Consider the following 12,562-nt stretch of genomic DNA (forward strand, 5'->3'; position numbering starts at 1 on the left):
ATCTACAAGTTTCATTTTAAAAGCTCTGATTGAAACAAAAAAGAGAGAGAAAGAGAGTGAAAGAAAACTGCTCTAAATATGTGTAGATATAGCAAGCTAAAAAAAACAACATAACTAAGGGTGGTAGAGTATGATAAAAGCTTGGTACAATCATTAAAATAAATATAAGTGCCACAAACCAAAGTTTATAAACTGTAGAATCCAGCCATCTCAAGAACTAACAGCCTTACAAACTGGACCCCAGAAGGAAATAAGCCTAAGCTTACAGACCTAGAATAGGAAAAAAGAAAGTTAATCCAAAAATAAATAAAATCAGGAGGGCCAGTAAGAATTCTAGTCCCAATTGAAAACCCAGTCTCAATACTAAGTGATGTCTTTACTATTCTACAGGGAATTGTGAACTTTCCTTCTTACTTCATCTTGACCTTCAGCCGTTTCTTTGCTCTTTAGCACTGCTGAGACTTCCCAGAAGACATTCCAGAAAATTTCTTAATACAAGTTAATGCAAGTCTTTGATTCCACAATTAGAATTAAGCTTTTAAATGAAGATGATGTGATAACACACTCACTTAAACTCACATTAAAAGGTGCACGACTGACACTGGAGCCTCTCTGGGCAGAGTAGTGTTGGTGAAGAACGGAGATGGTTCACATGCTGGGGGAGGGGCAATGTGGGATGGGTGTACACTTGAGAAAACTGAGTTCCTGAAGATGGGAAGAAGGTGAAATCAGGAAATGAGGACCAGGTAAAGAGATAGTTATACACACATGCCTACGGCAGCATTATTCACAATAGCCAAAAGGTAGAAGCAACCCAAGTGTCCATCAACAGATGAATGGATAAACAAGATGTGCCATATGCATACAATGGAATATTACTGTCTTATAAAAGAAGGAAATTCTGACATATACTACAACATGAAATGAACCTTATAGACAATATTCTAAGTGAAATAAGCCAGTCACAAAGGGACAAATACAGTATGATTCCACTTATATGAGGTACCTAGAGTAGTCAAATTCACAGAAACAGACAGTAGAATGGTGGTTGCCAAAGGCTGGGAGGACCAAGGAGTTATTGTTTAATGGGCAACAGAGTTTCAATTTTGCAAGATGAAAAGAGTTCTGGAGAGGGATGGTGGTTACAGCTGTACATAATGTGAATATACTTAAATACCACTGTACACTTAAGATCGTGAATTTTATGCTATGTGTATTTTATCATAACTAAAACTACCAAACTGAAAGAACTTCTAGGCTTAAAAAGAGAGAACAGAAGCAACTTGTTTACTTCATGACTTTGCCTAGGTCTTCTACTCCTGCCACTAAAGGGTTAGAAAGAAAGCGAACTTTTTTTAACTTAATTTTTTTAGAATAGTTGTAGGTTCACAGCAAAATTGAGGGGACAGTACAGAGATTTCCCATGTCCCGCTACCTGACACATGCATAGCCTCTAGTGGACCCTCCCACTAGACTGGTCCATTTGTTATAACTGATGAATCTTCACTGTCACATCATAATCACCCAAAGTCCAGAGTTTACACTATGGTTCACTCTTGGTAGTGTACTTTCTATGGGTTTGGAGGGAAATGTTTTTTTTTTAATTATTCATATAGATCAAATTATTCATGATAACTCTATTGCATTAGAACCCAAAATCCCCAAGAGTGTATTAAATGTGCATAAAAGTAACAGAAATGTTGTAAACATTTGCTACTCAAAGTGTGGTCTGAAGACCAGCAGCATCAGCATGCCCTGGGAGGAGTTTGTTAGAAATGCAGAAGCTCAGGCCCATCCCATACCTACAGAATCAGAATGTGCATTTATCAAGATTCCCAGGTGGTTCACTGTCCATTCTCAAAGCTTGAGAAGCACTGCTGCAAACTATTCAGAACTGCTTCATCAGTTGAGATGGAAGGAAAATAGGTTATCAAAGTTGCATTATTGTACTGTGTGTCAAACTGAGGGAAAGGTCCATGTTTTACTATTCCTTAAGTTCTTAAAAATGATTAAAGCCAAATCCATTTATTGTCCTGAACATAAAAAATGCTTAAACCACAATTGTAATTCAATATGTAGATGACAGTGTGCTCTGAAGACTGTATATAGCCAAATAGTAGCTTTTATAGAAGTGAAATGATTAAAAGAAGCAAAGCGCCAAGCACAAAGCTCTCCCTGAGTGGCTGATGGTAGATTTGGTAGGTTTGAAATTCCAAGAAGAACTCATCATTACAGCAGAACTAATGCATGGTATAATACATTCGCCAAGGAAAGTACTGACCTGCATAAATGTTCAAGAACAATAAAATTTTGGTCACTGGTAATGTGAGAAAAACTACTTAATACCCACAGCCAACTGGATTCACTTAATAAGATTAAAATGATATACAGAGAGGACAGAAAAGATATCCGCAAACGTCCATTGAACACAAAAGGGTAAGACATTTGACTAATATACGTATTCCAAATACTAAAACAGAGTAAGAAAAAGAAAAATCCATGTTTGGATTGAGAAGGCCTTCTCAATGGGATTTTTTAATGTGGGTTTATTCTTATGTGCTCTCCCCTGATACCTTGGCAGCAGTTAGTTTCAATGCTAAGTTTACACTTAACACAAAAAATAAATTCCTAATAAGAAGATAAAAATTAATAACTGTATAGATAAAACAAAGATGACTGGGGGCTGGGGACAGAGGGGCAACTGCAGTCTCTGACACCAGGGCTTCATGGCTGGAAAACATTTTTCCACTTAATGAGAATCTTCAACAGTTATTGGGATCTCTGCCCACTTTCATTTTCTTTTTCTCTGGCAAACTTCCATTCGCTCTGGCTTTTGCAATAGTAAAAATAAGTAAATCTGACTCAACAAAACCAAGTATTATTTTACAAGTACAAACTGAAAATCAATCTAAGGTTTGGCTTGATGTTTTTGCAATTGATGCTAATTTTAAGCAACAATTCAGAGGAACCCCTTGAGGCTTACATGAGCTCATCAGTAGCAAAAAAAGGTCATTTTAAAATAATTGTTAATGTTTTCCAGAGCAAGAGAGAAACTCTTTAAAACTGCCGAACGTCTTGGCACACCCCACACGCCCACCTCGTGTTCTTGTTACCCAAATGCGAGCGGAGCTGGAAGTAAAACCTCACTCCATGGCAAAATTAGAGGTGGGTAGGATATTTGGCTCTTGATTTCCTGTGTTGAAATGACCATAACATCTCAGAACTTGATTTGAGGTCCATAGGTGAGATCTTCAGGGAGGAATTTCATACCTTCATAAATGTCTTACTCTCGTTTTATCAATCATATAGAACAACAGTTAACATTTTGTTGAGCAAAACGAGGGGGTAATAATGAACTTAAAAAAGAAGCCACCCTTATGCTGTGATAAACATCTGCAGGCTTGGCAAGTGTCTGCCGAAGCAGTTTGAAGAGTAAATGTTTTTATCTCAGGAGAGAGTTACACTGATAACCTTTGACACTGGTGAAAATGTGGGACACATAAAGCTAGACTCCCAGACCAGCTGAGAGTCGTGACTCGGCCTGCTGCTAACTGCCTGCTGTCACCAGACCCCAGGGAAGAGCAAAGTAACACAGAGCTGAGAGGGGGTTCAACCATGTGCTGGGGAACCTGCTCTGTGGCCCCCAGCAACCTGAAAATCACAGAATCGATGTTCAACCTAGAAAGGAAGCCTGAGGCCCCACGTACGCATCCCCATCAGGGAAGGAAACTGGAACCCATTCCAAGAACCCCTGTCGTCGTATAAATGAGATATTAAACTTGATTGCTCTTCAATTCAACTTTGTCCAACCACATGAAATGAAGATTCTATAAACATAAAAATCTTCCCTATGTTCTCCTTACAGCTATTTTCGCCTCAGTCTTGAATACCTACATTTACATGCCCTCCAAAATGCACAACTAAGGCATTATAAGGGTTCTCCTATGGCCCCCCAGCAACCATTAAGAGCACCTGAAAATACACAGAATCGTAGAAAAATAAAGAACACATTTCACGGACACTAGCTTTTTCACCTAGACAGAGAAACTATTTACTTCAGCAAATTCTGGGTCTTTTAGAAGACAGTGTCAATTTTATTGTTTTTTGAAATGCTATGTAAAGCCTGAAACTTCACAATTTGCACATCAGCAATATCCATCTTTAAGTTTAAATATATTTATGTGGTAAGGGAAAGTACATGCATAAGAATATATAGAATTTTTAAAAATCATCATCATTTACATTAGAAATTTCTTTATACAAGCATCTCAACTTTTTTCTTTAAAAAAAAATTAGTGACTGGTAAGAATCCTCTGAGACTGCAGAAAATCCAGCTTCCCATTTAAGCAGCCTTTCACTGAGAGACATGAGTGATGGCAGACGAAGGCCTCTTAAGAATAGACTCAACAGAAAATGACAGCGGTTCATTCACTGAGAGTCTTGTTCCAACTTGTTTGGCTACGAAAAGGTCTTTTGCACATCTATCTATTGTAAATGTGTACTTCTGGTTCTCCTTGACTAAACACTCTCTGGGTTTCTTAGGGGCCTCTTCAAAGGCCTCTTTGACAGATGATGTTTTCAACTCGGGACCTGATTTGTCATTAAGAGTTTGCTGGAATAATGAGTGGAATGGATTATGTTTAAGTGGCAGAGGGTGCCTGGTGCTTTCTTTGCTGATCTTGGTTAAGACGTGCCCTTGAGCTGCCAGGGAGTCCGTGTCAACAACGGGCAAAAAATTCCGTCGGGGTGGGGAGAACGCAGACCTCTCGGGGACGGCCTGGTGACCCTGAAGGTCACTTCTTGAGATCTGGCCCTCAGGAGTGTGAGGCAGCACCAGAGAACCTTCCAGTTTCGGTGGCATCATATCATGATCTGCTCCAAGTCCATCGTGGAGTCGTACTCCCTTCAAGTCCCAGCTGGCCCCAGGCTTCAGGGCCTGAACTGACGTGGTCGCATTCAGCAGGCATTGCTGGTAGAGGAGGGTGTCACTAATGGGGCCACACTTGGGCCAAACTAAAAATCTCGAGGACAGGGGATACTGCCTGTAAGTCGTGGCCACGCTGACATTGGAAGAAATTAGTTCCATGTTCCCAGACCCTGAGTACTGCATGGTGAGATCAAGGCAGGTGGGCAAAAAATTGCAGAAGTCTTTGCTTGGCGGTTCCACTGGCGTGGGACTGTAGGCACTTTTGTAGGAGTTGTACTCAGAACCATGTACCATGCGATTGGGCAGGAATAAGGCAGCAGCTTGGGAAGCTTCCAACATCTCCCTCTCTTTATATTCTCTCTCCAGCATAATGTTCTCCAACTCTTTATCAGCAAAGGCCCGCCTTTTCCTCATCCGGTCACTTACTGGGGGAGGTAGAGGTAAACTCCCTCCCACATAAGTCTCTGATGGAATGGGGCGGTAGCCTAAAATAAGCAAGCATTGCACATGAAAGACATTAACACCTGATGAGGAAAAATCTGGGAATCCAGAAGGCAACAGAAACACTGCAAATCAGCAGAACAGTTATTTACAGTTCCACATCACTAGTATTTTTATACAGAAAGCAAAAGTATGGGTTCAATTTAAAATAGATCCCTTCGCAGGGAAGGATATCCATACTGTAACTTTTTATCGTTGTTGTTTTTTGTTGTGATAGGTTTGTTTACTTTGACAGGCATACTTTACTGGCTGAAATTTTAATATTCTCCCCAGGCTCCTATACATTAAGAGACAAGGCTGCTCATGTCGCTTCAATCAATGCTTTATTACTATCCATGGCATCTTTTTCAATTATTAAAAAAAGATAGCTATACCTAGAGCTGATGTCACTTTTATTTTCTAAAGTTGGATCATTATGTACACATTGTGACAGTTGTAGAATAATCCGAGGAGAACTAGGAAAAAAGAGAGAGTTAAAGCAGATTAGTGAAGAGAAAAAGAGGAAAGACTTCAGGAAACAGAAAAGCACAGAAAATTGAAAAGAGCTGTTAACTAGTGAAACAGACTCTGCAGTGAACAATTTAATCAGGCCCCTACCCCTGCCTCTGACGATCAGTACAAACAAACAAAGTGGGGGGGATCCCCTGCTACACTGACAATAACTGGTCTAAAACATTTTTCACCAGGACCAATCAGATACCAAAATCGCTGAACAAGCAATCACTAGAACCTAGATTAAGTCATTATACATTTTATAAATAGGGACAAAGTCAAAAACAAAGATTAGTATAACATAAATAGAATTCCTGGCAGCATAAAATACTTTGATTATTTCATCATCCCAAGCACTCACCACTACCAAATTTGTTTGGAGGATCCACTGTGATGTTTGTGTTTACATAGTGACAAACCCATCATACTCATTTGCAAATAAAATAAAATTTGAAAATGAATGTGTACACTTCTATGGTTAAGTTTTTGCCAGGAAGTTATTTACTTGAATGTTCTATTCCACTTAGTCCTCTCACTTCTCAAGTTGCTTTGGCACCAATTTCAATTTACCAGTGTGGTCCCTATGGTTATAAATCTGTTTACCCAGTTTGTAACCAAACTCATTTTGAATGCATGAGAAGCCATTCTAAGGTCAGAAGTATACAGCACAGGGTAACACACGAACAAACTTTAAAACCTGTCCAGAAATAACTCAATTCAGAAGCCACATAAGAAAAAACAGAATACAAATGTCTACTTCAAAACAAACAAAAAAAAATCTGCTTTTCAACCTGACTCATAAAATAGCAGTGATTAGAGCAAATATAAACTTCCCTTTTCTTTAAACGGTGAAAGATAGTCAATATATTATTCATTATGTCAATAAATAAATTCCATACCCAAACAGAGATGCTTTTAAAAAATCAGTAATATTTTAAGAAAAATTAACGTATTCCCAGGCTTTAGAGAAAGTGAACACATGAAGACTTCACTCTATTCAAATTCAACCTCCATTTCTCTTGTGTATTCAAAACCTTTTCCAGATTCTATGATCTCGACTGTCAAAATGGTAAAGTGAAGTGTGGAATAACTGCAATTTAAGTAGATAATCCAGAGAGGAAAAGAATACAATTAAAAAGAGTGGGATTAAAGGCTGGATCGCCCAGACTAAAGGCCTTTATTGGTGTGGGTAGCTGTTAAACTCTTCACTTGACTCACTCTATTTAGCTCCAAATACAACTAAAGATTTTTTTTTTTTTAATTTATTTCCTTTCAGGACATCTGCTCTGGGATCATTTGGCAGCGTATCTGTACCTCCCTCACACTAGGGCAAATTTCATATGCACTCCATGTTAACCCATTAACTACTAAGCAGAAAAAATTATCAGTGACAAAAACCTCAGGAGGTATGTGAGATTCATTTTCTCACATCCTGATTTCCTTCCAAAAGTTTCCAATAAAACAGCATTTCCCCCTCAGAATGCTCCTTCACATGTAAATGGAAATGCCATGTGCCTGAATAATGAGAATCACTCAGAACATGGTTTAAAAGGCTAAAGAATAATTTTGCGTTGCTTTCTTTACCTTCTAAAATGCTTTTGGCCAGCAAACTGGGTGCCCTGACTTGCCTCTGATACATGGCTTTGCGCTCGAAATTATTCTGTTTCCCGGAAAGCCCCTTCTTGTCCTGTAAACACAAGAAACAAAATCAATAATGCCCTGAAAAAAACGTGGGAGACAAGGAAGAGGCATCAGCAACTCTCCTCATTCTAAATGTATTTATTTTCCCATCCCATGTGAAAATAATTCTAAAGGAATTAATATCAGCACCCCTTAATTCCAGGACAATGAGCTAAAATCTCTGTCCGAAGCCTCCAACTGGTGAGCAGGGCCCCGGCTTTCCCTGGGGCCGCGTTGCTAGAGTCGGCCCGGACTCAGCCTGCAGCGAGAAGTGGGGGGCCAGCCTGGGAGGAAGTGAAATCCACAGTGGATGAGATGCTAGGAGCCTGGCCCTGAGAGAGCTGCGGCGGGCCGCTGCATCCTCGGAGCCCAGACTAGTGCCGAAAACGCCAAGGACCTGACGTTGGCCAGAGATGTGGGGCCGGTTTCCCCCGCAGTAGGGCGGATGGGACCGGGTACAGGTGGTTGACGGAGAAAACTCATACGTTTTCGCGTCCGGCCAAAAATCCCGATTTTTTCACTGGGGGACTGGGACGCCTGAAGGCGAACAAAACCTTCAGAGTCCGCAGGAGACGGGCGCACCCTCTGTCACCGCCTGGTCGGTGGAATTCTGGGCCCTTCTACACCCGCGTCCCGCCCAGCAGGTCGCAGGGAGCGCGAGAGAACGCAGAGCCCTCGGTGCAACACATGGGGGGGACACGGGAGGGGGCCGCGCCCCAGCCCAGGGTCGGGGCACCTCGGGCGTCCAGCGCGCTGCGCTCTCCGGGGCCCTTGGGAGGCTTCCCATGAGGGTCACTCACTGCCTGCGGCGAGCACGGTGATCCACTCCCCAGCACCTTCTCGACAAAAAGTAAAATCAAAACTCCTCCCGCGCCCTGAGTGCGAGCAGGCCCGCGCAGCCTCCCTCCTGTGAGCGCGCTTGTGCAGGGACACAAGGAAACATTCAGTCCCAGGTTCAAGAAGAGCCTCTCCCTTAAAGAAGATTCAGGCTCTCCTCACAGCCGGAGACCCGCGGTGGGAGGCGACAGAGAACCGTCAACTGGTTCTTAGGTAGTTCTCGAGGCCAGAAGTTTCTTCTAAATTCCCACGTCACTTTTGGTCTCATCTGTAAAATGGGCAGGACACGTTCTCTCTCTCCTAAATGGACCGTGACTGCGGAAGCGCCGTGAGCACTACGTGCTGCATGGTTCTTTTTCGCGATCAGCACGGGTAATACGGCGATGGACGTAGTGCACTGCATCAACCTCTGTTCTCTTCCCCCCAGCACCACGAGAGTAAACGTTAAAATATAAAAAATCGAAATAAAATACCTTTCCCATAATTACCGAACGGGACTAACCACTTTCAAGGCCTCTCTGCCTGCTTCTTAATACAAAATCTTCTCTGCCAAGTTCCCCAATGATGGCCACGGCTTCCTCCCTCCCGACCCTGCAGGCCAGCGTTGGCAGGGGTGTCTTCACCATCCTTCTGAGGAAGTGCCAGGAGCCTCGAGTCCCCGGGCCCGGGTGTGTGCGGAGCGCGCCCCTCCGACTCCCGACCCCCACGGCGTCCCCAGACAGCCCGGCGGGGGCGAGCCGGGCCGGCGGGTACGCACCTCGGTGGCCTGCTGCCTCCGGAGCGCCACCTGGGCGGCCATGACGCGCTGCCGCTCTACCACCAGCAGACAGTTGGCGCACTGGCAGTCACGCCAGCGGCAGAAGCGCTTGTGGCCCTTGAGGCAGGACACCACACCGTGGTTGCGGCAGCGCGCGCACTTGGGCGTGCGACTGAGCTTGCGCGGCTCCGCGCCGCCGCCGCCGCCCGCGTTCGCGTCGCGCTCCGGGGGCCCGGCCGGCGCCGGCGAGGCCTGCGGCGCCGGAGGCGGCCTCGGCGCCAGGGTATCCTGCTGCTCCGGCCGGCCCGGCACCCCCGGGGACGCGCCCGCCTCCTCGCCATCGCCCTCGTCTTCCGCGTCGTCGTCGTCCTCGTCCTCCGCGTCGTCGTCATCCTCGCCGTCCCTGTCGGCCGGCGGCGGGCTGGGCCCGGGCGGCGTGGGCGGTGGCGCCTCGCAGCCGTCCTCCTCCAGCCCCAGGCTCTCCACGTCGATCTCCCAGTCCACTGCGGGAACCGGCTGCCGGACCGCCATGACGCACCACGCTTCGCCCGGGCCTACGCTGAGTCCCCTGCGCTCTGGAGAGACAGGAAAAGAACCAGAGACCCACCGACCGCCGCCGTCAGGCACCGTTCCCGGGCCTTGGGCCCAGAGCTCCTGGTCTGCCCGCCTCCGACCCCTCGAGGAGCCCACTTCTCTACATGTCTTTCACATCCAGACCACATGTGCATTTCTTTTATCTTTAGGCCTGACCTTTAGCCACAGCCCTCTCTGGCTTTACACACGCTTTGGGGACAAGGCCCTCGGTAAACGCACTGACCACACACATAAGTATTGTGTCCAACTAGGCCGGCCTTGGCCACTTATCAGGCTTACCCATACCCAACTAGTATGGCCATGCTGAACATAAAAATGTCAATGGAAGAACTGTTTTCCTTCTGATCACAAGGGCCCTTCGGACCCTGTGAGGTACCACCCTACAACTCCCACACACCTCTCGTCCTCCTGCACCACTACAAGGAGCCCCTCTTGGGCTTGGAGAGGTTCTCTCATCCTCCCCCAATCCTCCCACCCCAGCACACCGCAGTTTTAATCAACTAAAAACCAAAATTGTTCTGCTGCCATAGGGACACTGGGCATGGAGCTGCAAACGCCCCCGTCCATCATGGACAGCGTTTCAGCCCCGCAGAGCTAAGCCGCGTGGGCTCTTTTGTACATCGGTCACGGTTTGCACTTTAAGGCAAGACATACAAGTAAAATAGGAAAGGTGATTCACGCCCTTCGCCCTCCCTGACGCCCCAGCTACATCACAGCACTCACCAAGACTCTGAGGCCCCGGCTAAGCAGCCGAGGCAAAAGATATCCAGCCTTGGGACCTTGCTCTTGGGCTGCTGGCTGTGCTTGCAAACAGAAATCGGGGTTGCCACACCCTGTCACGAAATCGGGGGTTGACAGCTGGAGGCCCGGAGCCCAGTGGATGAGGAGTGGAGGAGAAGGGGCATGGAGAAGGTGAGTCAAATCCTCAGCGACTTCGCCCCGCACATCCCGGACTCTGCAAAGTTCTGATCTGTCCTCAGCAGCCCCGGGCGCTTCACCTCGCTGAGGCTGCTTTTGGCTTTCTCTGTCCCTAGCTGGACAGGAAGGTTGGGCCGCCTTGACCAGGTTCAGGTCGCAAGCTCCCGGGGCGGGCGGGCGTACCCAGTAGCGTGCGACGCAGCGCCCCTCACAGCAGTCGCCAGCCTCCGCTCCCTTTCCTAGTATTATCCGCTCGGGCCCCCGAGCTCTGCGCCCGCTGATTGGCCGGTTGTCAGGCGGTGTGTACGCTGATTGGCTGAGGCTCTTTGGCCCGGCGCTCCCCGCCTCCTCGCGTCTGCCGGGCCACTCCCGCCGCGCTCTGCCAGAATCCTCCCGCGCGGCCTTCGGTGCAGCCGGGAAGTCTGTCCCGAGGTTAAAACCGAAGTGTGACGGCGCCGGCTGGAGCGAAGTCGCCATTTATCTCGCGGGCTAAAAAAATAGCAGAGACACACTCTTACGAATCGCGTTGTCCTCAAGAGAAAGTAACAGACGACAAGGCAGAGATCGGAAAAGCTACGTCATCAGCATCACCGGTGTATCTGGGACTCAATCATTAACCCAAAGCTAGATGCGGAAATAAGAGAAGTGCACGGCGGCATCCTACTTTCTCCTGCGAGAATAAATCAGTGGTTACCTTGCACCACAGCACTGGCTTAGAGGACTTATGAACTGTAGATACTTTTGTGGCTATCGCCACTCATCCTCAAGGTGCAAAGTGGTTCCTCGTTAACTTTCACCACGCCCGTGAGACAGGCAGGTCACCAAGTCACCTACGTCACTTATATTTTTCTATATGAATTACTATGAGTTGATTTGGGGGAGAACGGAAATACATGCCATTAAGAGATTTAAGTACAATATATTCACTCTAAGCATTTTTTAAAACGAAGCTCTTTTTTAAAGAGGACTTTTTGGTATTCATGAATGTATTTATAAGGGGGAAAAGGGGCTTCTTCATTAATCTCTTACATAAATGTTTAATAACAGTTACGTTTCCAATATCCTGAAAGAGGGAATTAGTCTTCTAATTCAACGCTGCATTTTATTTCTTGAACTAAATTTAAAGTTACTTAGACGCTTTTCTACTTACACCTTTAAATAATCAGTGCCTCTTAAGATCGGTTTAGGAGACAGATTAGAAAACTGAGTGCCAATGCACTGAGCACATAGTAGGCCCCCTATATATTTGTTAAACGAAGGAAATTACTGAAAGTTAGAAATTAACCAGGCTCAGAGCGGCGGGAACGAGGAAGCTTAGGAATTACTACTGTGAAACTAACGCGATGTGCCGGACGCACAGGTATTCCAAATCCTTTGGCGATGTGGAAAGTTCTTCCCTAGTTACCACGCACTGGGATTTCCCTTTGTGCGGGTTCTTCTCCCCAGAGCCGCTTTCGATGCCCAGCGAAGGAAGTGGAGAAACAGTTCTGTATACTCCTGTCGGATGCTCAGTGGCTCTGGGCGTCTGGGAGGGTGGCTTGGGAGCTGTGCGCCCTCAAACACAGGACAAAGAGTCAAGCAGACTTGTTCGTGCCTCCCGTTTGGCACCACCTAATAACACCAGTGAGTTTTACCTTTTGCGTAGTTTCTTATATTCATCAATGTGTATTTGTTCACCTATGTTAGAGCATTTGAATTCTTGAGAGCAGCAGAAGTGTATTATTTACCCTCGTTTTCCAACGATGAAACTGAAATTGAAAGAGGAGCCCTGGGGTCACGAAATGGGAGGGCAATGGAATGGTGAGCACCCAGGTCCTAGGTCGGCCTCTGCTCTGAAGTCTCAAACTTTGAAGAGC

At 45.9% G+C, this 12,562-nt stretch overlaps 1 protein-coding gene across 5 annotated transcripts; it reads right to left on the bottom strand.

The window, feature by feature from the left end:
• Window positions 1–4,073: 4,073 nt before the first annotated feature.
• Window positions 4,074–11,119, bottom strand: DMRT2 (doublesex and mab-3 related transcription factor 2). Of its 5 annotated transcripts, XM_059924833.1 has the most exons (5): window positions 10,512–11,119; window positions 9,195–9,769; window positions 7,505–7,607; window positions 5,803–5,883; window positions 5,326–5,412 (listed from the first exon to the last, which is right to left on the bottom strand). In XM_059924833.1, exons 2-4 carry the CDS (start codon window positions 9,723–9,725, stop codon window positions 5,828–5,830), a joined length of 690 nt encoding a protein of 229 aa, XP_059780816.1. In that variant the 5' UTR covers window positions 9,726–9,769; window positions 10,512–11,119; the 3' UTR covers window positions 5,326–5,412; window positions 5,803–5,827. The 5 variants fall into 5 exon arrangements, with proteins under 5 accessions (XP_059780811.1, XP_059780812.1, XP_059780813.1 ...); XM_059924828.1 differs by lacking the exon at window positions 5,803–5,883 and having other exon boundaries at window positions 4,074–5,412; window positions 10,512–11,118; XM_059924831.1 differs by lacking the exon at window positions 5,326–5,412 and having other exon boundaries at window positions 5,735–5,883; window positions 10,512–11,118.
• Between the last annotated feature and the right edge of the window lie 1,443 nt (window positions 11,120–12,562).

Source organism: Balaenoptera ricei, chromosome 6 (assembly GCF_028023285.1).
Source record: "Balaenoptera ricei isolate mBalRic1 chromosome 6, mBalRic1.hap2, whole genome shotgun sequence".
Lineage (NCBI taxonomy): Eukaryota > Metazoa > Chordata > Mammalia > Artiodactyla > Balaenopteridae > Balaenoptera > Balaenoptera ricei.